This window comes from Littorina saxatilis, linkage group LG15 (assembly GCF_037325665.1).
Source record: "Littorina saxatilis isolate snail1 linkage group LG15, US_GU_Lsax_2.0, whole genome shotgun sequence".
In the NCBI taxonomy this organism is placed as follows: Eukaryota; Metazoa; Mollusca; class Gastropoda; order Littorinimorpha; family Littorinidae; genus Littorina; species Littorina saxatilis.
This window is the reverse complement of record NC_090259.1, coordinates 28,637,732-28,664,363: the sequence shown is the minus strand read 5'-3', so window position 1 is coordinate 28,664,363 and position 26,632 is coordinate 28,637,732. Positions and strand designations below refer to the sequence as shown.

The following is a 26,632-nucleotide window of genomic DNA, read 5'->3' as shown; positions in this document are numbered from 1 at the left end:
GCACTTGACCCGCCTCCAAGTTTTCACCCATGCATACATTTGGCCCTACTGCTTGAAATGTTTTGCCTGCTTCAACAAATTAAAGAAGAGTTCGGAAGACAGGCTGAAAACAATCCGAGAAAACTAGGTCTTATAAAGGGAAGTAGTCTTAAAATGGAGGTTATTTCACAGAGGAGAGGAACAGAGCATCTGAGAAAGCAAGGTCTTTGAAAAATAAAAGGGGGGGGGGGTCTTAAAAGGGGGTCTCCACTGTACTCATAGTCTACTCGCTGACCCTACTCTATGACATTGGGTTCTCTTCTAGGATGAAAACCTCTTTCATAAATATAGGTCCCTGCCTCTTTGCTTTCCTTGTGTCAACAGCATGTGCCCGTACAGAGAACATGGACCTGCTGTTCTTGGTAGACACCAGTAGTTCAGTGGGGCCTACCGAGTGGTCGGCCATCACAAAGTTCGTCTCAGACATCATCATCAGTCTCTCTCTACACAACGGCATCGGACGGGATAAGGTGAGAGGATCTGGTGTAGGGGGTGGGGCACTTTTTGATGTCGCTTTTCGACATTTTGTATTTTTGTCGTCAGCATCGTTGTTTTCATTTTTTTCAAGACACCTCCCCCCCCCTCCCCTCATTATCTAAGCTTTGCTATTTCACTCCCTCTCTCTCACTCCCCCCCCCCTCTCTCTCTCTGTCTCTCTCTCTGTATATCTCTCTCTCCTTCTATCTCTCCCTCTAACTCTCTCTTTCCCTCTCCCCCTCTCTCTCTCCCTCTATCTCTTTCTTTCTCTCTCCGTCCCTCTCTCTCTCTTTCTCTCTCTCTCTCTCTTTATCTCTCTCTCTTTATATCTCCCTCTATCTCTCTCTTTTCTTCTCACTTTCTCCCTCCCCCTCTCTCTTCATTGAAGGACGCCGAGGCAGCGGGGGCAATGAATGAGTGTAGTGCTAACTTTATTCTCCAGGACCATGTCGCCATGGTGACGTTCAGTGACGCTGCGAGGTTGTCCTTTGGGTTTGATATTGGCCATGACATCCAGGCGGCACTGGCACAGGTCCAGAACGCCCCTCGTCAGCCAGGAGGTACCAACATCTCTGCTGCCCTCTCTGCTGCACAGCATCAGGTTTGTTGAATTTGTACCTTAGGGGCTCCGCTCACATATGTAAGTTCAGCAGGACCGACGACGCACTGCAGCATATCCCAGCCCGCTTCACGTTGCATGAAATGAAAACAGGCCAAGTACTCGTCATAATCCCTATCGCGGCATAAATAATAGGCCGTGCGTCGTCTGTGCCGCTGAAACTGCGCAGGTATATTCTGCCCATTATGAGTGATGAACGAATGAAACGAAACTGCACCGAATCAGGCCTGCTTCACAGTTAGAATAGTTCACAATTTTCAAATGTCGAGAAACTCGGTCAACGCTTTTTGTTGAACGGCGACTCTGTACTGGTTTGAATGCTAAAGCGGTGCTTGAACTGAGATGAGTGACGCCCTTTGAAACGTATGTCAAGACTAGCAGCAATTGTATTCCTGACATCCATGCATTATAATATTGTTGTCAGACGAAATGTGAGATTTAAAAGAAGTAACAGTGAGAAGTTTACAGCTCCAATTTTTGTTTAAAAGTTTAAAAAAGGGTATCTTTAGTTTACACAGCCTTATGTCCCCTGTCACCCGTTATCCGCCTCCTTTAAATGGATCAGAGACGCTCAGGAGTCTGCTCCACCTGAGGTTTATGTCCACAATTCCAGGTGTTCAACAAGGCACGACCCGACGCCGCAAAAGTGGCCGTGCTGATCACAGACGGCAAGGACAATGACCGCGTCGCCGTGGTGATGAACTTGGTGCCCCTCAAGCTGTCTGACGTTACCCTGTTCACCGTGGGGATCGGCAGTGACGTAGCCGATGACGAGCTGCAGCAGATCGCGAGCGCCCCCACGTGCTCCCATGCCTACCACGTGACCTCCCACCAACAGCTCGACAGCCTCAAGATGGCCATTGAGAGGATCTCGTGTCGAGGTCGGTTGGGTTTGTTCTCCTTTGTCGATTTAAATGTGCAAAAGTTGTTGACGGAGACATACATCGAAATCGGTCTTTATTCGTGTTTTAATTGTTCGTGTTTCTGGTGAGTACATTTTCATTGTTATCTTGATGTTTTTAATGTTTTAGAGGGTTAAGTGGGTGGTGATGGTGACAACAGTGGTGACGACGCTTTGTCTGAGAGTGTAGCTTTGTAGATTGCTAGTGCAGCGCTCGTCAGTGCAGTGCCCCTACGACCCTGACGGGTTACTGGATCAGTGAGCAGTAAGCAGTGAGCAATAGTATGACGGCTTACTAGTGCCAAAACTGAAAATCGGTCATTAACACGTGAAAATGAGTAATTAAAACATATTTCAGAAATAGTGTGAGAGCGATGTTTGCCGGACGTTCTAGCCTCTCATTGCAGACTCTTAGAGTCCGACTACTGTGACTGAAAACGAGGTCAAAATGAAAATTAGTTATTAACACTGTTAATTACCAATTTTCAAGCCGTCATACAATAGGTCTGTTCTTGAATTAGTGTCTGTCTCACAGCATGGCTTTATCCCTGCTTCAGTGTCTGAGCCAAAAGAATGGTATTGTCTCTAGCTCAGTGGCATGTCTGAAAACATCCTTGCTTCCCTATTTCCGTGGCTTAATAATTGTCTAAATCTCTCCCTTTCAGTGATTTATTAAAAAGAACTGATGAAGGAAACACACTTGTATCGGTCTCGGATAGCCATAGTTCCCTCCCCCTTATGTCCGTGTGGCAAGAATCAGACAGCAGAGCACATCCTGCAGGCTTGTCCATACCACAGTGCTCTGAGGGACACCATCTGGTCAGAGGAGACAGCGCTACAAAAGAAGCTATACGGCCCCAGAGAGGACTTGTAGAGGACAGCACGTTTCGCCCTGCAGTCCGGACTGACGATCTAACAGCGAACGACAAGAAGAAGGATAGCCATTTCGGTTGAAGAGACAATAAAAACAAGTCGCGGGAAGCGATATGAAAACATTTAGTTAACAAGAGGCGAAGCCTTCAAGGCTCCCGTAAGAAATCGACAAACAGTAACACAAACTCAATCACTCCGTCACACATACACACACACAGTAAGCATAGGTGACACGGTGCAAGAGTGGGGGACGCTAGATCTAGATCTGTCTGTCTGTAGCCTACTTACGGGGACACGACTGCCAGATGGCCAGATCGACACTGCGCTTTCGACAGCGCTTCCTCGCGCAGACACTGAAAACACGCTGTGCAGATCAACCTGTAGGAAATCTCCTTTGGTATCTTCTTTAACTATTTTTCTGGAGCCGCTATGAAACCGAACAATGTGAAATCGTCTTCCCCGAATCGGCGAATGCAGCTCGGTTAGAACTGAAAAGTGAATCTATACCACAATCCTTCACGCGATCTGACCTAACCTTGACCCCTGCCTGACCTGGTCTACATACCACACACAACACAAACCAGTCACCTGTTTTTACCCCCCAAAACCCCCCACCACCCGTTTTCTTTGGATACACACTTTAACTACACACGTGCCGACGAAATGTTGATCATTGCTTCAATACTTTGAAGCTGTTGCTTGGATGATAACCCGGTAAAATTAGTATTTCGGTGTTCAGTCAAATGTTAAAGTTTCTATCACACACGCACGCACAGACAGACAAAAGTTAGCATCGCATAGGCTACACTTACGTGAGCCAAAAACACCACAAACCAATCATCCCCAAGACTACATTCAGATAGTCACGGCTAAACATACCGAGACGGGTCACGCTCGCCGCCCCAAAGCACGCGTCCGTTGTACTTACTGAACCTATTTTCTTTCATTTTGATAACATTTTTAGAGTAAACATGACATATCTATATATTTTTGAATTGAGGAGAAGATGAGGAATACAACGCAATCAATTTTAAATCGACTTTAATGACAACTTTAATGAGCAAACTCATTAATTAATTGTTAAGCCTTCAAACTGAAATACAATACCAAAGTCCGGGCTTCGTCAAAGATTACTTGCCCAAAATTTCAACCAATTTGGTTGAAAAATGAGAGCGTGACAGTGCTGCCTCAACTTTCACAAAAAGCCGGATATGACGTCATCAAAGACATTTATAAAAAAAAAATGAAAAAAGTCTGAGAATATTATACTCAGGAACTTTCATGTAAAGTTTCATGAAAATCGGTCCGGTAGTTTTTCTCTGAATCGCTGTAAACACACGCACACACACATACACCACGACCCTCATCTCGATTCCCCCTCTACGTTAAAACATTTAGTCAAAAGTTGACTAAAGGGGCCCGGGTAGCTCAGGTGGTAGAGCACTGGACTTGTGATCGAGAGGTCGCTGGTTCGAATCCGGGCCGGGACGGACACGGGTCAACTTTATGCGCAGACCCAGAGACGGTATCCATCTCCCCGTGTCACCACAATGGCACGTTAAAGATCTTGGTCATTCTACCATAAGTGCAGATGGCTGATACCACCTAAACACACAAACATCAAAAAGCCGTGAGGGCGTAAAACTCGAATCGTATAAATCAATTCATGTCCAATATAGGCAATTAAGACCTGACGGATCAATAAGCCCCTTAAAATTTACTTTTTTACTAGTTGACTAAATGTAAAAACCACCCAACCAACTTTATTGAAAAAGATGACTTTACTTGTATTTCACAGACTCGTCTAAAAAGCAAGACTTTGTCACTTACTGTGTGTGTTTTATGTCTGAACGCATGACTTTGTGGGGGTGTATTGCCTTCAGTAATAACATGGCGTTGACCTGTTTCAGTTCCTGTGGTGTTGAGTCCTGGAAAACAGTACACCTATCCCTGCGGTTTCAACGTCTTGGCTCAAGTACAGGGAGGATCCCTTGGCGCCTCCATCACTGTGCGTTATTATTAGTTATTTCTAATATGCTGACTGTTTGCAAACGATAACAGAGATGTCGAGAAAATGTAATTAATTTTAGACAAACTTCCACACAAACCGGCACTCACACAAACACTTGCACAAACGCACACCACCCCTCACAACACATAAAGACATTATTATTTTTATATAAAAAGTCGAAAAGTCATAATCCTGTTTAACAACAGGTGACTGTTATAACATTTAGAGGGTCACCACCCCTCACAACACATAAAGAAATTATTATTTTTATATATAAAGTCGGAAAAGTCATAATCCTGTTTAACAACTGGTGACCGTTATAACATTTAGAGGGTCACCTAGAATCAGCCCTGATTGGTCAGCTAGTGATGTAGTACACTAAAATGGCAATAAAAGTCCATTACGTAAATCTGGTGTTGATGTCTTGTATTCTGGTAGTTTTGCTCAAGTTACTGGTCATTTTGCTTGGTGTTTAACTTGAACGTGTGTTGGCCTTGAGTTTTGTATTCTGGTAGTTTTGCTCAAGTTACTGGTCATTTTGCTTGGTGTTTAACTTGAACGTGTTTTGGCCTTGAGTTTTGTATTCTGGTAGTTTTGCTCAAGTTACTGGTCATTTTGCTTGGTGTTTAACTCAGTTGAACGTGTTTTGGCCTTGAGTTTTGTATTCTGGTAGTTTTGCTCAAGTTACTGGTCATTTTGCTTGGTGTTTAACTTGAACGTGTGTTGGCCTTGAGTTTTGTATTCTGGTAGTTTTGCTCAAGTTACTGGTCATTTTGCTTGGTGTTTAACTTGAACGTGTCTTGGCCTTGAGTTTTGTATTCTGGTAGTTTTGCTCAAGTTACTGGTCATTTTGCTTGGTGTTTAACTTGAACGTGTGTTGGCCTTGAGTTTTGTATTCTGGTAGTTTTGCTCAAGTTACTGGTCATTCTGCTTGTTGTTTAACTTGAACGTGTGTTGGCCTTGAGTTTTGAATTCTGGTAGTTTTGCTCAAGTTACTGGTCATTTTGCTTGGTGTTTAACTTGAACGTGTGTTGGCCTTGAGTTTTGAATTCTGGTAGTTTTGCTCAAGTTACTGGTCATTTTGCTTGGTGTTTAACTTGAACGTGTGTTGGCCTTGAGTTTTGTATTCTGGTAGTTTTGCTCAAGTTACTGGTCATTCTGCTTGGTGTTTAACTTGAACGTGTTTTGGCCTTGAGTTTTGTATTCTGGTAGTTTTGCTCAAGTTACTGGTCATTTTGCTTGGTGTTTAACTTGAACGTGTGTTGGCCTTGAGTTTTGAATTCTGGTAGTTTTGCTCAAGTTACTGGTCATTTTGCTTGGTGTTTAACTTGAACGTGTGTTGGCCTTGAGTTTTGTATTCTGGTAGTTTTGCTCAAGTTACTGGTCATTCTGCTTGGTGTTTAACTTGAACGTGTTTTGGCCTTGAGTTTTGTATTCTGGTAGTTTTGCTCAAGTTACTGGTCATTTTGCTTGGTGTTTAACTTGAACGTGTGTTGGCCTTGAGTTTTGCGATTTGGCGTGGATCTATGAATAATAAGAATAGTGCAATTCATTTTTTCGGTGCCGTTTTCTTGACCTGATGACTGTTTATTTGGTAAATGAAGCACGTGACCTTTATGAAACAGTTTTAAGTTACTGATCTTTGTAGTCAGAACTTTCCCGCAACATTTGGGGTGAAATATTAACCGGCAACCACAATTACATCCAATGGAATATAGGCAAGTGAAGGTGTATGAGATAGGGGAGAGAGAGGAAGAAATATAAATACAGAGAGAGAGACAGAGAGAGAGAAACAGATAGAGAGAGAGAGAGAGAGAGAGAGAGAGAGAGAGAGAGAGAGAGAGAGAGAGAGAGAGAGAGAGAGAGAGAGAGAGAGAGAGAACTTTCCCGCAACTGTTTCGGCAATATTAACCGGCAAGCACAATTACATCCAATGGGATATGGAAGTTAGGCAAGGTGAAGTAGATAAAGGGGAAGAGAGGAGGAGATATAGAAAAAAAAGAGAGAGAGAGGCAGACAGACAGACAGACAGACAGACAGACAGAGAGAGAAAGACAAGAGAGAGACAGAGACACACAGAAAGAAAGAGGGAAAGTCAATGAGAGGAGAAGAGAGAATGACACGAGAGAGGGAGAGAGAGACGAGAGGGAGAGATACAGACAGAGAGAGAGAGAGAGTCGAGACTCTTCAACAGGGAGGCTGGGGCTCTTCTTGAAAGTTGGTTGTCATGGAAACCCTTGCAGAGCCCTTACATTTTTACATCAAGGTGACACCAGATAAAGGCGAAGTGGAGGTGTTCGGATCCTACACGACCCAGCTACCCAGTGCCGATGCTCACAACATCAACCACACTGCCACCGCCTCCACTCCCGCTGTCATCTTCTCTCGTGACCCTCGACCTTTGACCCTCAGCATTGACACGGAGAAGCTGCAGGGGTTGCTGTGCAATGGTAACTTCACCGTTCGTGTGGACAGTCAGGCTGCCAAACGCACAGGTCAGTGAATCATGAAAGAAAAAGAGAGGGACAGGAAAGAAAGAGAAATAAAGCCGTGACAATTTCACTAACAACAAATACTAAAGTAAACAAAACAACAAACAGGAAATAAGGAATAGAGATGGGAAAGAGGAAGAAAAGAATGAGTTCACTTCAAGGGAGAAAGAAAAAGTAATAAGGAAAGGTAGAAGATTATACTTATCAATAAATACTGAGTACCAAGGAAAAACTCTTATCTCTCTCTATCTTTCTCTCTCTCTCTTTCTCACACACACACACACACACACACACACACACACACACACACACACACATAAGCGCGCCCGCGTGAGCACAAACATCCACACAAACCGGCCCTCGCACAAACGCACACCACCCCTCACAACACAAAAAGACATTATTAGTTTTATATAAAAAGTCAGAAAAGTCCTAATCCTGTTCAACAATGGTTCGTGTGACCGAGAAAGTTACCAACCGGGTGGGAGCCAGTAGCATGATGGTCGGACTGGTGGAAATTGCATGAGGTCTGTTCGTGTTTACAACCACTGAGTCAAAACCTGTGGCTGACTTTATTTTATTTTTATTTTATTTATTTTATGCAATTTATATCGCGCACATATCTCAACCACGGATTCAAGGCGCAGGGATTTATTTTATGCCGTGTGAGATGGAATTTTTTACACAATATATCACGCATTCACATCGGCCAGCAAACCTCAAGCCTATTAGGGCGAGCATTCACCTTTCATGGCCAATTATTCCAAGTCACACGGGTATTTGGTGGACATTTTTATCTATGCCTATACAATTTTGCCAGGAAAGACCCTTTTGTCAATCGTGGGATCTTTAACGTGCACACCCCAATGTAGTGTACACGAAGGTTCCTCGGTTTATCGTCTCATCCGAAATACTAGCACTTGAACCCACCACCTAGGTTAGGAAAGGGGGGAGAAAATTGCTAACGCCCTGACCCAGGGTCGAACTCGCAACCTCTCGCTTCCGAGGCAAGTGCGTTACCACTCGGCCACCCAGACTTCCACCCGACTGGTTATTTCTCGTCAACATCAGCCCAGCTCCCTCTTCCCTTCGTGCAGATTGCAACAAGAGAAAGCCAGACCTGGTGTTCCTCTTGGACTCCACAATAGCCAAGACCGACGCTGACTGGACCGCCATGCTGAACTTCGTCCAGTCCTTCTCGCAGCAGTTTGACGTCAGTTCCGCTTCCGCTCACGTGGCACTCGTCAGCTTCGCGGATAAGCCGACCACGCACTTTCGCCTGGGTCAGCTGCAGAGCACTGCCGACCTTTTGCAGGTTGGTAGCCATACTATACTGAGGTTAACTGATAATGTTGTTAATGTTCTATAGAATAAAAAGGCACAGAGCCATAGCGAATGTGTATACAGTGGAGTCAGTGTGAATTGTAATAGAGAACTATTTTTGTAATGACGTGACAAGGCCCTGTGTTGTTCGAAAGGGACATGACAAGAAAGAAGTTGTTTGTGTGAGTGTCTGTATAAAAGTATGGTTCATTTGTAAGGATGGTCTTTGAAGAACTTTCTTTCTTTCTTTATTTGGTGTTTAACGTCGTTTTCAACCGTTCAAGGTTATATCGCGACGGGGAAAGGGGGAGATGGGATAGAGCCAGTTGTTAATTGTTTCTTGTTCACAAAAGCACTAATCAAAAAATTGCTCCAGGGGCTTGCAACGTAGTACAATATATGACCTTACTGGGAGAATGCAAGTTTCCAGTACAAAGGACTTAACATTTCTTACATACTGCTTGACTAAAATCTTTACAAACATTGACTATATTCTATACAAGAAACACTTAACAAGGGTAAAAGGAGAAACAGAATCCGTTAGTCGCCTCTTACGACATGCTGGGGAGCATCGGGTAAATTCTTCCCCCTAACCCGCGGGGGGTGTCTTCAAAGAACACAAGTCATTGGTTGCAGAAATTCTGATGAGTAGGCTATTAGTCTGTGCATTCGCTGGTCAATGCACTAAGAAGTTATCCCCGGAACAAAAGTCTCCTTTTTTCACACTGATATCCATGCAATTTCAACTGCAAAATAAATGTTTATGTGCGGTAAAAGTGTTCCGTGATTTTTTTTTACATAATACATAATCTTTTGCATCGAAACACCAGGCTCTGCGAACCATCCCTCGACCTCAAGGCATGACCTCCAACCTTCCTGCAGCCTTGACCTATGTACACAATCAGGTTCTTGGATCGGCTTCCGGGTCAAGGGGTGACGCCAGTAAAACTCTTGTCCTTTTGACACCAGGTCTGCAGTGTGACGATTTTTATTTCATTTTTTTCCATTAAATTGAAATTGTGAATAAGTGTCATTTGTGTGTCATCGGAATTTCGAGAATGGTGAAAAATAGTGTTCCGTTATTTTGCCACGTGATCCGATTGGCCATATTTAATCACTGAGAAGGTTATACACTTGTTTTTGCTTCAAACCTGGCAAACCAAAGAACCTAGTGAAAAGTACAAGAGAAGGGAGGTATCTTTTGATATTGCGGTTAAAAATCTTATATAATTTGACATTGCACTGTCATTAATCCTATCCTCAGAGGACTCTACTTCACTCAACGACAGATTACAGTATATTACACATTAAAAAAAAACGTCCTTCGTTTTGATACACCAGGTAAACCCAACGACCCAGTAAACGCAGTGGGACAGGCAGCGTCTTTCCATGCTGTGGGGACGAGAATCGTCGTGGTTGCTGTTGGCAGCGCGTTTGATGACGTCAACCTGCTAGCTATGGCGTCAGGACCGCAGCACGTTGAAAAGGTGCCTGACGTCACAGCACTCAAGTCTGTTGTTGGTGACGTCATCAAGCAGGCGTGCGGAGGTCAGAGGAAAGTTATGGAAAATATTAAATCTAGTGATAAGAGACGTGTGCGATTGAGAAAAAAACGTTGCAGATGAAAAAAAAGTCCACATGTGTATTAGTTTGATCTCTGTGGATGATTGTTTCAGAAATAATGTGCACTCCACTTTATGCTCGGCACTCGTGATGCCATTGGTTTCAAGAATTCTTGTTTTGGTGAAAGCTTTTTCTTGGCAACACATCTATATATATATACGACTTGTGTGTGTGTGTGGGTGTGTGTGTGTGTGTGTGTGTGTGTGTGTGTGTGTGTGTGTGTGTGTGTGTGTGTGTGTGTGTGTGTGTGTGTGTCCGCGATGCACGGTCAAAGTCCTCAATGGATCTCTTTCAAATTTGGTGGCCATATTCAGGTACAACCTGGTCGATGAGATTTTCAACACGTGCTCTCAGCGCGCAGCGCTGAACCGATTTTGGTTTTTACTCTGGATCCATTCCCAGTAACTCTTCCTTATCTTCTCCAGTGTTTTCAGCGTTTATCTCCCTTCCTTCGTGTGGCGTCAATCCATATTCCCGTTTCTATTTTTAGAAGGTCACTGTCGACAACGCTCAATCCATATTCCCGTTATACTATTTTTAGAAGGTCACTGTTCCGGAGAAGCCGGGTATTACTCTTCTCCAGTGTTTTGTGCGTTTATCTCCCTTCCTTCGTGCGGTGGGCCGGCGAAGCCGGCGTACACCCGGCAAAGCCGGGTCCCCGGCACAGCCGGATATTTGGCTCGACTTCTTCCCGGCGAAGCCGTACCCGGCGAAGCGGGTATTCATCTAGTACAGAATATATTGTTAAAATATACTGATTTTTCTAGGGAGATATGTTTCGCCCAAATATACTCGGATGCATTGTTCACATGCTATGAATTCTTCTTCTGCGTTCGATATTCATGGCCGTCATATCTTCAGGTCGGTGGCTGCCACGAAGTCCGCAGTCTTCTGCACTTGCAGTTCGGCAGCGGGTCCCCAGAGCGTGCTATGAATGAACTAACTGATACATGTAACTTGCTCATTATTGTAGCATCGTTTCCTTTTCATTCTCATCATGCTTAGTTTTTGAAATGAGTAACATACACCAGTCAGTTGACGCTCGTGTCTGTTTTCTTTTGTAGCTGTGACTGTGTTGTGTGTGGAAGGAGGGATCAGCAGACAGTGCCACATCGAAGACCTCATCAATATGCAGTATGGAAACCTGCTTGGACCGGGTAAAATATTCATGTACATGCACTGTCCGTGAATGCCTTTTTGTTTACCAGTGTAAAGCTCTTCCGGTTCCATTATTTTTATTTTCTTTCAGAGTTACGAGAAATTCAGTTTAATTGACCCTGACCCTAATTGTGTATGTAATTGTGTTCACTGAAGTAAAAACTCTCAACACTGAATGATAGAGTGAAAACACGTAGACAGAATGTTCTTACGAGTATCCTTGCATTGCTTTTCTTGCTTCGTACTCTCTTTAAACTCATATCTGCTGCTTTGGGCTTGGGCTAGAACATCCGAGTCTCAAAATTAATTTCAATGCCTTCGTCACAATTTTAATTGGTGAGAAGGAGGTGTTATTTACTTATTCCGTTTGCGTGTGTTGGCTGGAGTGAATGATTCTTTACCGAAATTGTCAAAACGAATTCCCATCCTTGGGCAATAAAGTATTCTATATTCGTTATTCTTGATTTACAGTGGAACCCCCCTTTTAAGACCTCAAAACATCTGAAATAAAAATCAGGTCTTAAAATGGGGGTTAATTTACAGAGGTTATGAATAGAAAGTCTAAGAAAACAGGGTCTTAAAATGGAGGAAGTCTTAAATTGGGGGGTCTTAAAAGGGGGGTTCTACTGTATTGGGGTACTTTGACCACATTTTAGCAAATAACTCTGTCGCTTATGTTTAAACTGTTCAGCATCGCTCACAGTATCAGAGAGAGAGAGAGAGAGTGGCAGGGAGGGTGAGAGAGACAGAGAAGGGGAGAGGGGGGGAGAGAGAGAGAGAGGACGATTAAAGAGGGAGAGAGGGGAGGGGAGGGAGAGAGAGGATGGGGAGAGAGGATAGAGAAAGAGAGAAAGTGTGCAAATGCCAGTTGACGGAGAGAATTATAGCTTAATTATAATTGATTGAAAATATTGTACATTTTCGAAGATTGTCCATGTTAAACGAAAGAATGATATTATTATTATTTATAACCCATTCTGTTTACGTTTAAACTGTTCCGCTTCGCTCACAGTATCATACTCGTAGCGAGTCATATTGTAACTGAGGTTCAAAAAGAGAAGAGAAAAAGAAAGAAAAAAAAAAAAGAAAAAAAAAAAAAAAAAACCTCTGTCGCTCAAATCTTCAATTCCGTTTTAACAGACCGCACGGTGTCCACCAATCCCTGCGCACTGCAGATCGCAACAGGGGGAGGCCACTCAGCGATTAACCGTTTCCCACACCCCAGTGATGCTGACAAGTTTCTGCTTTGTGACTCGAGTGGCCAGGCATACATCGTTCTGTGTCCCCTCGGCGAACTGTACAACCCGCTCATACATGAGTGTCGCAATCCCACTGGAGGTCTTCCTACCACCACCGCTGGTAGTGGCGGTGTCACTTTTATGGTAAATAGACGGGTTTGTATGGATTGTGTGAAAGAGTGAATAATCTTGCTTTTAATGAGGCAAACTTTCCCCACGTGACATTTTAGGCCAGACATTGGCAATTGATTTCGCTAGGTCATACATGTACCCCATTGCAGTTACCTGATATTGTTTGGATCATGTCAATGAAAACAGATGTTTAAGTAAGTGTTGTCACTCAGTCGATGACAATCGTTCAAGTGCAAAACAAATATGGTGGCCATTGTGGTAGTCATGCATATTATGTGACATATATGCCGCTGTACCTGTCATGTGATGCGTCCTCCAAAAAGAGAACACTTGGGCTCTGTGTGTGTGCCAGTGTCGGTGTGTGCGTGTGTGTATGTGTGTCGGTGCGCGCGCGCGCGTGTGTGTGTGTGTGTGGGTGTGGGTGTGGGTGTGACAAGTGCTACTGCTTTTAAGAAGTGGCTACTACGTTATTAAGCGAAACGTGTTTCATTTTTGCAGATAAACTCATTAACCACTATTGGATTATGAGCACGAAAAATGAATACGATGCAGGGGAAGATGAGATGATAATAACCATAAATGATAATGAAAACTACCAAGTTGAACCTGCACTTTAACTTGAAAAAAAAGGTCTATCTGCTTATGCTCGCCCACTCACACATCTCTGTTCTGAAATGATCTTGAACAAAGGACATTCTTCATGACCTTGAACAAAGGACATTCTGAAATGACCTTGAACAAAGGGCGAAGTGTGGACCATCCACCATAACCATTTCTTTTCTTCGTCTGTCTCCAAAGACTCGATCATCCAACACCCAAGGACCTCAAGCTCCGGTCACGGTCACCCAACCCCCCATCACCACACCTCAGGTCCATTTCCCGCAGATCACTTCGCCCTCTGGTGTCAACACGGGGAACCCTTGCACGCCGGACGTGGTCATCAAGCAACAGTACTTCCAGCCCTACCCGCCTGACCCCAGCAAATACTACCACTGCACTAACGTCCCTTACGTGGGTCAGATGGAGGGATGCCCTGTTGGAAAGGTAGCCTTGTATTAGACTTGGGGATGGTTAGGGTGAGAGTGGACATTTTGGTGTACAGTGGAACCTCCTTTTAAGACGTTAAAAATATAAGAAAACCGTAGTCATTTGTTTGTTTGCTCAACGCCCAGTCCACCACGAAGGGTGATATCAGGGCGGTGCTGCTTTGACATTTAACGTGCGCCACAAACAAGACAGAAGTCGCAGCACAGGCTTCATGTCTCACCCAGTCACATTATTCTGACACCGGACCAACCAGTCCTAGCACTAACCCCATAATGCCAGACGCCAGGCGGAGCAGCCACTAGATTGCCAATTTCAAAGTCTTAGGTATGACCCGGCCGGGGTTCGAACCCACGACCTCCCACTCACTGGGCGGACGCCTTACCACTGGGCCACCGTGTTGCGGTCACAACAGTAGTCATTTTGTTTGTTTGTTTGCTTAACGCCCAGCCGACCACGAAGGGTCATATCAGGGCGGTGCTGCTTTGACATTTAACGTGCGCCACACACAAGACAGAAGTCGCAGCACAGGCTTCATGTCTCACCCAGTCACATTATTCTGACACCGGACCAACCAGTCCTAGCACTAACCCCATAATGCCAGACGCCAGGCGGAGCAGCCACTAGATTGCCAATTTTAAAGTCTTAGGTATGACCCGGCCGGGGTTCGAACCCACGACCTCCCGATCACGGGGCGGACGCCTTACCACTAGGCCAACCGTGCCAGTAACAGTAGTCATCATGACATTGTATCGAATTCAGTTGATGAGTAACGTATACAAGTTTTTCTTGTAAGATGCATATATAGTCCTCACTGAAATAAACTTGAGGCTGTCGGTGACATAGATTGCATGAGTAAGCTTGAGATTCGTTATCATCGGCAGCTAGCACACCCACAGTTTCAGCATCAGTATTACACATATAACAATGAAAGGTTTTGCTTTAAATTTTAAATGTCACCTATGAGGAAACCATACTCCATAATTATGATATTAACAGCTATTGTGTTTTCAGCGTAGCAATAGGGTCCGATATTTAGACGAGACAAGTATAATGCCGACGAGTCGAAGACGAGTCGCATTATACTTGTTCGAGTCTAAATATCGGACCCTATTGCTACGCTGAAAATACAATAGCGATTATATAGCTGTTCTGACCTTGATTTGTTGTTCCAAACTTACAAAATGACAGTTTTTGTGTCGATGCGTTGATCTCAGGTTTTGATAGCAGACGCCGTTTCTTATGCGCATTAGTTTTGCGCAGGCGCCACACTGACTTTGGAAAAAAACTCGATTTGACAACACAGCTGTTAAACAGCTTTTTATTAGTTCATTCGTATTCAAGAAAAAAGAAGTTTGAGTTTTTCTTAATTTTGAACAAGACTACTTATGAAGAAGACCAAAACACAACATCAACAGAAAACTAGAAACAACTGAAGAACTAGGATGCAACAAGGGGAAGAGAAGAGAACAGCTAATCCGTACAACGCGAGCAGACGGCAGCGAAGTTTTCAGTTTTGGTGAATGGCATTTATACTTGTCTCGTCATGAAGCAAATTTGTCAACCTCAGTTATAAACGACTACATGAATGTTAGTGCCATGGGTTGTACATCAATACTTCAGAGGGGAAGTGGGGTATTTAGTGTGGAGTTACGAGATAAGAAAAGCCGAATGCGAAAGTTTGTGTCAGTCGGCAACCGGCACACAAAAACGGCTGTTCCGTTTTACTCCCCTGTTTGTACTACATCTTTCGACTTTGGGCATTTTGTGATGTTTAGGGACAGAAAATAATTGATTTAGTCCTGTCAGTTTCATCGGGAAGTTAGCAGAAAAGGGTATGCTATCGACATTTTTAAAGCTGAAAACATTCCCGAAAAGAATTTCAAGTTGTCAGTGTATGCTGTTGTCGATTCAGTGAAACATCGTGTGGTCACAGATGGGTAACTTGAACCGGAACCATGCGTCTTTGTTATTGCCAATATGCTTTTGGATATTGGCAAACTGAATGGCCGACTTCCGTAGCATTATGCTTTGATGATCGGAAGAGACCATCCAATCACAGCCCCCGAATCAGTTCCCCCACGTGTCCATCTGAATAGCTATATGGGTGCGTCTCAGAAACTGATCCTTTTGTGTGTGCCATAATCAAATTAGCCCACAATTGAAACATACTGAATTTTAAATCATGATATTGGTATGTTTGAGAAGTAAAATGAATAAAGAAATAGTACAAACAAAACTGAGTATTTTGCATGATTATTATGAAGGTTGTTTTGCGAAAGAAATGATTAAATGCGTGAAAAATGGAGGTCTGATCTGTGACATGAACCATCAACTAGTTTTGTACCTCACTACAAGAATCGTTTAGAATGTCCAAGGACTGCTATTTTTGTTATGTGTGTTTGGTTTAAGTGTACTTGACAGTTGAAATGTTATTTTATCCACAGAATTGTTTTTTTAAACGAAATTAATCGCTTGAAAGTTTGCCATCACTGTCGTAACATATGTTTCCACACGCGTGCAACAGCAACAAGTCCTAAATTTGAACTTTAGAATTTGCATATTCATCTTCAACACGATCTTGACATGAAAGGGCATAGAAAATCGCTAAGCTAAATGTTATTTAAGTATTATTTTCTCAAAATTGCATCTGCAAACTAAGTTGAAAGTTGCGCAATATGACATGCTTCTTCAAAATTCCGTTACGATGGTGAACGGTTTTGCAAATAATGTTCAGAGTTTTGAAGAAAGATTAGAACTATTTTGCGCGTAGTGACTTAGAGGTGCGGGTGACTACGCATGCGCAGTTACAGAGAGAAATAGTTCAGCTTCCAGCAGCGAAGAAAGATTTCGAGAATGTTTCCGAAGTCTGTGATTTTGTTACGACAGTGATCAACACCCAAGGTTCTTAAGAAAAGGTGAGTTTTTGCTGCTATGATATTCTATGAAGTGAAAAATTAGGCTAAACATTTGTTAATAATAGTTTTTCTTTCGATTTCACGTAGTCAAAACTTGACTAAATGTTTTAACATAGAGGGGGAATCGAAACGAGGGTCGTGGTGTATGTGTGTGTGTGTGTCTGTTTGTCTGTGCGTGTGTGTGTGTAGAGCGATTCAGACTAAACTACTTGACCGATCTTTATGAAATTTGACATGAGAGTTCCTGGGTATGATATCCCCGGACGTTTTTTTCTTTTTTTCGACAAATACTTTTGATGACGTCATATCCGGCTTTTTGTAAAAGTTGAGGTGGCACTGTCACACCCTCATTTTTCAATTAAATTGATTGAAATTTGTGTAAAGCAATCTTCGACGAAGGCCGGACTTCGGTATTGCATTTCAGCTTGGTGGCTTAAAAATTAATTAATGACTTTGGCCATTAAAAATCTGAAAATTGTAATAATTTTTTTTTTTTTATATAAAACGATCCACATTTACGTTCATCTTATTTTACATCATTTCCTGATTCCAAAAACATATAAATATGTTATATTTGGATTAAAAACAAGCTCTGAAAATTAAAAATATAAAAAATTATGATCAAAATTAAATTTCCGAAATCCATTTAAAGGAACGGTAAGTGTCAATGTTTTCTTTAATTGTAAAAGTTGTATGTTCAATGGAATGGTAAGTCTGAACAAAATAACTACTTTATTTTGTTTTTAGCCAGTGAATGTGGATGCATCAAAATCTTGATAGACATTAAACAAATTCATGTTAGTGAAACTAGTACACATATTGCATCAATCTTTAGTTGAAATCGCAGGTACTTGCATGTTTCAGGTGCAAGAGATTCGACCTGATGAACTGGTGGTAACGTTCCTTCGAAGGAAACCGGAGGGGAACTACTATTGCTTTCCAGGGATCGATGATATTTCCTTAGTCCCTACATCTGATGCAACCATGATTCGTGACCCCACCTTCAATGCCAGGGGGCATTATTTCTTTTAAAATAAATTAATTAACTGCAAGTGGCAACTGTTCTATATGTAATCAATGCCTTTGGTTTATTGTCTCAACAATTGAATGAACCACTTTTGAACATTTGCATTCTTCATGTCAAACCTTATAATACATGTCTGGTTGTTCGTTTCCGAGTTACGTGGGTGATGAACTTTTCATTAATGTTTCTCTTTTTTGGGGCCAAGTTTGCTTGATTTTGTCCAGCTTTTTTTCTTTCTGTTCCTGTTTTAGTGTTTGGCATTTTACCTAAGAAGAATCTGGTTGCAAAATCAGCTTCATTTAGTAAAGTTTGTGGGAAAAAGCATAACCGTTTCTTTGTTACAAAAGTGATGTTTCCATGTTACATCGGTGACCATTTTGCATTCTTTTGGGATAACTTTCTAACATTTTGTCTTAGAGCAACAAATCTTTGTAAATATGCTATTGTGAAGGTTAAATGTCAATAAGACTGAATGAATGCCATGTATCAACATGTTCTGATCAGGATATCATTAATTAATTTTCATTTTTGTATTGAAATTTTGACGAATGCATGGAACTTTGAAAAAAACATTATTTTGTTGTTTGCATGTAGTCATTTCATATTGAACTCTATAATGGCTTGTGATTCAACAATAATAACTGAATAAAAGTCGTTTTCAGCCTTATAAATGCAGTTTTTTTGTCTTTTATTTTTTCCATGTTACACGGGTGATTTTGCACACATGGTCCAAATAATGCTCAATATATGGCAAACTAAAGGCAATGTTATATTTTTTCTTGTTTAAACTGAAAAGGTACACACTGAGAAGTGTGTAAATAGTATTATCAAAGTTTTCTGGGAAGATTTTACTTTTGGTGATAATGTCACAAACAGAGGACGAGATTCTGAGACGCACCCATGTATAAGTTACAGCTCCGTCCATCCATGGTATCGCATGGTATTTTGTCGAGACTGGGTCAATGAATATGATGACCAGAGCCTCGAGTGACGTCATTATATTTATTCACCCCGTCGAGTGTCAAACCTTGTAGTCTTTCTATGGACGGTAGTGGTCCAGTGAACGATACCTTCCGCCTGTGGTCAGTGAAGACCTGACGTGAGTAAGCTTACCCAAAACGTCTTTGTTCTCTATTCACATTGCAGCTGTGAAATAATCAGTCTTGTGTCTCGGTCGTGTAGGTACAGAGTTTGCTTCTGCAATCATTGTGTTCGTGTTGATGACGGCTTCATAAGACAAATCAGCGAATCTATCGTGAGGAAGACGTTTATGTACAAATCACCGAACCCAACCCATTTTTTGTGTGCATTTTTCTGAAGAATAAACTGCATGTGGTTAATTTCATCCGTTTAATGCTTGTCGAAACGAGCCATAAGGCTTTAGAACAAAAGATTTCACGCATTGCTTGGTCATCTGATCACAGATGAGGTCGCAGTTTGTAGGTTGAATCTATGAATCGGCCAGAGATAGATCTGCATTTCTGGTACGACCTTCCAGATTATCAACAGCGGGTTCATGGTCGGAATCAAGAGGTCACATTTGCGTGGCTCCCAATCATTTCATAAAAGATTTCCATTTTCTTGTTTCTGCGGCTGCGCAAGTTATTTTGCCTAGGTCATGGCCGAACTTTAGGCCTACGGAGAAATATCGCTGGATATTTTCTCCCTAGATTAACAGAGACAAAGAAGGGAAGTCATGCTGTATGTATAAGTTACAGCTCCGTCCATCCATGGTATCGCCTGATATTTTGTCGAGACTGGGTCAATGAATATGATGACGTCACTCGAGGCTCTGCCGAGAGTGACGTCATTATATTCTTTCACCCCGTCGAGACAAAATATCACGCGATACCATGGATGGACGGAGCTGTAACGTATATATGGCATGACCAAAGTAAAGAGAATTTTTCATGGGATGCGGCAACAAATCATTGGAAATTCAACATGGGCAATCAACCCAAGCCTAGAAGTTGTAGAACTATATTTTGTTTCAGTCTTGGCAAGGCCAGTTTGGTCAATTTTCTTGTTTCTGCGGCTGCGCAAGTTATTTTGCCTAGGTCATGGCCGAACTTTAGGCCTACGGAGAAATATCGCTGGATATTTTCTCCCTAGATTAACAGAGACAAAGAAGGGAAGTCATGCTGTATGTGTGAACAGCTCAGATCATGGGTAATTTTAACACCTTCACATTTAAATGCTTATTTTATAGCCATCCATTGAATTGAGAAGAAAACAAAGCATACTAAACTGCTAAGCATGAATCAAACAATAAGAAAATAAAAAGAACCAACAGCATCGTTTTGTATGTGTGGGTAGTAAACACGTTTTATTTACAAAACACGGCGGAAAATGGCGACAAATTTGTTGCACAGCGACAGGTCACTTTCTTCAACCAAGGCCAGTACTTTCATACATGACAAAGGAAAGCAAATATGGCCTGAATAATAAAGTTATAGTGTTCCTTTGCGTGTCTGAGTGATAAACTGTTTTAACCAACTATCTTCTGAAACGTAATTGCACTCAGCAGATTTGTCTTCCGCTCATAACTTTCGTGTCACACGGTCTTTGCGACAAACACATAGATCGCATTCTCGCAGAAAATCATTGACAACACAGACCAGTCATTTTTAGCATTGCATTTGGGAAGGGCTACTATTATAGTGTGTTTTAAGAAAGAAAAACATTACAGTATCGGCAGAACACGACCAAATGAGTTTTCGTGTCACAGCGTTATGGGCGTGAGATTGTGTTCTCACACTGTAGCAAAATCATTGACAACACAGACAAGTCAGTTTTAGCATAGACATTGGGAAAGGCTACTATTATAGTGTGTTTTAGAAAAGAAAAACATTATAGTATCAGCAGAACACGACCAAATCATGACAAATGAGTTTGCGTTTTGGGCGTTATGGGCGTTTTTTCACACTGCAGATCATATCTCAAAAACTACGGAGTGGATCTTTATGAAATTTGATATGGATATTTTTGACTGGATTTTCTCATAGAAGGTTTTTCCGTTTATTGATAGGACAGTTTGATGACGTCATATTTTACCGTTTACCAAAAGGTCGAGGCAGCACTTTCACAGTTACAGTTTTTTATCAATTTGATCGAATTTCTTATCACACAATCTCAGATCTAGGCCGGATTATGGGATTGCATTTCAGTTTGGTCACTTAAAGTTTTGTTATTGAAATGTTTGTTCGAAATATGTCATTTTTTCAAATTTTTAAAAACTAATATTTGAAACAAAAAATTTATATTGGTGTATTCCCTATTGCGTCCTGTATCTAAAACTATATAGTTTTGTTGTTTTGTATTGATAATTATGCTTAAAAATGAAGAAAACCGATAAATAACCACTATCTTTATTTATGAAAAAAGACATTTAAAAACAACTTCTATCTATTCCTTACCATTTTCTGATTCCAAATATATATAGTTTCATGGTGTTTGACGTTGAAAATAGGCTAAAACTTAACAAACTCGGATCGTTGAATGGAAATTATACTTCCAAGCTCCGTGCAGCTGACAACATGATAAAAACACGTCATTTCAAGTGTGGAACACGCTCATGACGTCATACTGAAAGGTGATGAATTATGGCTTCACCTTGCGATGTTTCATTTCAAACATGGTAACATTTTTAAAGGGGTTTCTTTCTCAGATTTCTGTTTGCCCTCTGTCTGTCTCTCTATGTCTCCGTCTGTCTGACTGATTCAATAAAATGTGTAAATACTTAGTTTTGCAAAAGTCAAACTAAGTAGGAAAAATTCTTATTGTAAAATTGTGAGTTTTATTCAAAACAAATTTAATTGGTGTTTTAAACTCAATAATGGGGCATGCTGTGATGAGTAGAAGAATGTGTGCTTACGAGCAGAAAAAGCCCATCAAAGTCAAGAATCGTGTTTTTATTTTTTTTATTTTCACCTTGTAGCTTCATACAGACACTAAGCAACAGTGTAGTTCCACTTCCAGTGCAATATCTTGTACTTTAATTTTGACCATCTGTGTAACACTTTATTGACCCATGATCTGAGCTGTTCACATGTATAAGTTACAGCTCCGTCCATCCATGGTATCGCCTGATATTTTGTCGAGACTGGGTCAATGAATATGATGACGTCACTCGAGGCTCTGCCGAGAGTGACGTCATTATATTCTTTCACCCCGTCGAGACAAAATATCACGCGATACCATGGATGGACGGAGCTGTAACGTATATATGGCATGACCAAAGTAAAGAGAATTTGTCATGGGATGTGGAAACAAATCATTGGAAATTCACCATGGGCAATCAACCCAAGCCTAGAAGTTGTAGAACTATATTTTGTTTCAGTCTTGGCAAGGCCAGTTTTGTCCAGTTCCGGAAAAGACATCATGAATTCATTCACCCTGCCGAGACGAAAAAAACCAATTCCATGAATGAAAACGTACAAGCTTATTATCCCATGACGCATCAAAGCTAAATTTTGTTTTGAAATGTCATTACAACGTACAGACAACTTATAACGACATAATCGCCTTCACAAGACAGGAAAAACGCACACTTTGTTTTTCGTCTGCTACAAATCTAGTCTTGTTGGTTGACGGAGAGACTAAAGCTTCAATCGTACCTTCATCAACAGGAATAAATGCTCAATCCGCTGTCAGTTCGCCACTGAACCTTGTTTTTTTCTTTAACTTTTTGGTTAACATTGAAACGGCAATCCAAAAGAGTGTTTCAGCTGTTTCAAGACACAGGCTTAGCTCCTTCTTTTGAGTTGCTTTTCAGTATAAAATGACACCGGAAGCGAACAAATTGTCGCGTATACTGTCGTCTCAAAAAGACGTCATGACAAAGCTACACGCAAAGCGAAAGAGACTTTGACGTCATTTACTTTTGTTTGGAATTTTCCGTCTGTTCCTAGCTTGTCAGTGAAGACCTGACGTGAGTAAGCTTACCCTTTGCAGCTGTGAAACAATCAGTCTTGTGTCTCGGTCGTGTAGGTACAGAGTTTGCTTCTGCAATCATTGTGTTCGTGTTGATGACGGCTTCATAAGATTTTCATTTTCTTGTTTCTGCGGCTGCGCAAGTTATTTTGCCTAGGTCATGGCCGAACTTTAGGCCTACGGAGAAATATCGCTGGATATTTTCTCCCTGGATTAACAGAGACAAAGAAGGGAAGTCATGCTGTATAGAGAGAATACTACATGGCTTGCTGTGAGGGGGCCCGGGTAGCTCAGGTGGTGGAGCACTGGACCTTCGTGGTCGGCTGGGCGTTAAGCAAACAAACAAACAAATCGTATAATTAAACCAACTCATGTCCAACATAGGCACTTAGACCTGACGGACAGTAAGCCCCTTAAATTTGACTTTTGGCTTGCTGTGTCGTACCAGATTTACACGAGTTGTTTTTTAAGAGTATTGAACTGCGAGCGAAAGCGAGCTGTTCACTATTTGAACAAGAGGCGAAGCCTTCAAGGCTCACGTAAGAAATCGACAAACAGTAACACAAACTCAATCACTCCGTCACACATACACACACACACACACACACACACACACACAGTAAGCATAGGTGAAACTGTGCAAGAAAGCGAGACCCTGGATCTGCCAAGTAGTCTCGGCCCGCTCACAATAACAATGACCGAGACTTTCAGTAATTCCTTTGCGTGACGTCTAACCCTCTTACGTCATAATGTGACGTCTTCAAATAGTTTCTATCACACACGTCAAACACTTTTGACCGAGACGTAATCTTCTTATGCGAGCTTTATCCATAGACTCGGAAATGTTAAAGTTTCTATCACACACACACACGCAGGGCCGGACTACCGGGGGGGTTATGGGGGTTGCGCAACCCCCCCCCCCCCCCCCCCCCACCCTAGCCTAAACATGTACCTTACTTATTTAATTTTTTTTTATTATTGCTTATTTTATGCCGTTTCATGCAAGGAGCGACCATTTTCCTATCTCAGAATATGACCTACCCGTCAGCTTCAGGGGGCTTCGCCCCCTGACCCCCACAACGAGGGGGGTGGGGGGTGGGTTCTAGGGTTTCCGGACCCCCCCCCCCCCCCCAGCCAAAAAATAAAAATATTGAATGAGGTATGCATTTCTTTATTTTACATTGAGTTTCAATTTTTGGGGTATTAATCAGTGACAAAATCTGCTGCCTGAAACTGGTAATGATCATCCTCAGGAATGCACCAGACTGCACTATTTGCATCCTTTTTTTCAAAATTTTCCGGGGGGGCATGCCCCCGGACCCCCCTAGCAAGCTAGGCGCTTCGCGCCGTCGGCTCGGCGCTTCGCGCCTTCACACCCATATCTTCACAATATACTTTTGAAAAAAACCAGTCATAAAATGAACTGATCCGCCCCTGCCGCCAGGGAGGACATCCCCCTGGGCCACCACTGGCAACCCCCCCGCCTCCTCTTCGCCTAGTCCGGCCCTGACACACACACACACGCACGCACGCACGCACAGACAGACAAAGTTTACCATCGCATAGGCTACACGTACGTGAGCCAAAAAGCAACGAGTGTAAATCTGGTACGAAACAGCAAGCCATGTAGTATTCTGTTTATCCTACATACTGTACTTCCGTGTATTTTACTGAAAATGTACTGTCGAGGCAGCTAACTTGAAGACGCTTGTTTTGGAACCTCGACTTCTGAAGCCTCGTGCAATCTATTACGTCAAAGTAAAGAAACGTCACTCTGAAAGTGTGGCGCGACGTGTTAGTTCATCGAGGGTAATTAGCGAGGGCAATTTTTTTTCTGTAATGTCGTTTGTCTCGGTGACTTTGGCATCATAAGCAGTGGAAAAACAGGTCCCTGTCAGACTTGCTTGACATGACCTCATTTACATGATATACACACGTGTGATTTAAACGATTATTATCTCACGAGTGTCTCTCTCACGTATGTAGGATAAACAGTGCTAGTGGATTCCTCTCCTCACTTTAGGACCACCACAACCCACTTTAAGACTTCACCCTCGTAAGTCCGTCTTGCCGCTTTCTCACATTTTCTGTTCATAGCGGCCTCTGTAAGTTTACCTTCCTTTTAAGAGTTCTTTTCAAGACCTGAGTATCTCAGATTTTGGGTGCTTAATAATAACAAGTCGCGTAAGGCGAAAATACAACATTTAGTCAAGCTGTCGAACTCACAGAATGAAACTGAACGCAATGCAATTTTTCAGCAAGACCGTATACTCGTAGCATTGTCAGTCCACCGCTCGTGGCAAAGGCAGTGAAATTGACAAGAAGAGCGGGGTAGTAGTTGCGCTGAGAAGGATAGCACGCTTTTCTGTACCTCTCTTTGTTTTAACTTTCTGAGCGTGTTTTTAATCCAAACATAGCATATCTATTTGTTTTTGGAATCAGGAACCGACAAGAAATAAGATAAAATTGATTTTGAAAATTTACTTTTGATCCTAATTTTTATATTTTTAATTTTCAGAGCTTGTTTTTAATCCAAATATAACATATTTATATGTTTTTGGAATCAGAAAATGATAAAGAATAAGATGAACGTAAATTTGGATCGTTTTATAAAAAACTTTTTTTTTACAATTTTCAGATTTTTAATGACCAAAGTCATTAATTAATTTTTAAGCCACCAAGCTGAAATGCAATACCGAAGTCCGGCCTTCGTCGAAGATTGCTTGGCCAAAATTTCAATCAATTTGATTGAAAAATGAGGGTGTGACAGTGCCGCCTCAACTTTTACAAAAAGCCGGATATGACGTCATCAAAGATATTTATCCAAAAAATGAAAAAAAAGGTCTGGGGATATCATTCCCAGGAACTCTCATGTAAAATTTCATAAAGATCGGTCGAGTAGTTTACTCTAAAACGCTCTACACACACACGCGCACAGACACAAAAACACACATACACCACGACCCTCGTCTCGATTCCCCCTCTATGTTAAAACATTTAGTCAAAACTTGACTAAATGTAAAATGGGGGGGGGGGGGGGATTCTACTGTATTGTAAGTTTACTGTTAAGTGACTAAACTTACGTTGTCTTTATCACAGATATGGTTCCAGAGGGCACAAACTTGCATCTTCACCGGTGTGATCGTAGACCAGGCGACCAATCAGATGGACCCTAACATCCCCAACCCGTGCACAGGCGGTCCTGCCTACTTTCCGTCCCCCACGGACGCCAACAGCTACATCCAGTGCAACGCCGTTCACGAGGCTTTTCTCAAACACTGTCCCTCTGGGGAGGTGTGGAAACAAGTACTGAAAGCTTGCGCCAGCCCTTGATTTTGCTGCTGCATCTTTTGCTGTTGTTGTTGTTATTGTTGTTGTGTGTCGAAATGATTATGACTACCGGTATATGTAGTTTACATAAGAGAAAATAAAAATGTGGAAGATACTGTGAATTGAATGATCATGTGTTGTTGTTCTTGTTCTTTTTTCCATTTTGTTAAGTTTTGACTAGATGCTTTAACATAGACGGGGAATCGAAAAGAGGGTTGTGGTGTGTGTGTGCGAGGAACGATTCAGAGAAAACTACTGGACCGATCTTCATGAAACTTTACATACAAATTCTTTCAGATGATACCCCTATGTTTTTCCTTTTTTTAATTAAATGACTGCGATGACATCATATCCGGCTCTTTTTTTTGGCAGCACTGTCACGCGCTATTTTTATCCATCAAATTGATTAAAATTTTGGTCAAAGAATGTTCCTAAAAGTCCAGACTATGGGATTGCATTTCAGCTTGGAAGCTTAAAAATAATTAATGACTTGGGTTA

The 26,632-nt window shown here is 42.0% G+C and overlaps 1 protein-coding gene across 1 annotated transcript in view; it reads left to right on the top strand.

Annotated features, from left to right (window-relative positions):
• LOC138949013 (matrilin-4-like) overlaps window positions 1-26,262 on the top strand; it is a 42,897-nt gene extending 16,635 nt beyond the window's left edge. The window contains exons 4-15 of the mRNA XM_070320707.1: window positions 364-509; window positions 959-1,117; window positions 1,749-2,016; window positions 4,820-4,917; window positions 7,187-7,415; window positions 8,510-8,727; window positions 9,566-9,704; window positions 10,077-10,283; window positions 11,423-11,515; window positions 12,657-12,898; window positions 13,685-13,930; window positions 25,904-26,262. Of these exons, the coding sequence (XP_070176808.1) occupies window positions 364-509; window positions 959-1,117; window positions 1,749-2,016; window positions 4,820-4,917; window positions 7,187-7,415; window positions 8,510-8,727; window positions 9,566-9,704; window positions 10,077-10,283; window positions 11,423-11,515; window positions 12,657-12,898; window positions 13,685-13,930; window positions 25,904-26,137 (2,279 nt within the window). The 3' untranslated portion in view covers window positions 26,138-26,262. The remainder of the gene's footprint in view (window positions 1-363; window positions 510-958; window positions 1,118-1,748; window positions 2,017-4,819; window positions 4,918-7,186; window positions 7,416-8,509; window positions 8,728-9,565; window positions 9,705-10,076; window positions 10,284-11,422; window positions 11,516-12,656; window positions 12,899-13,684; window positions 13,931-25,903) is intronic.
• The last annotated feature ends 370 nt before the right edge of the window (window positions 26,263-26,632 follow it).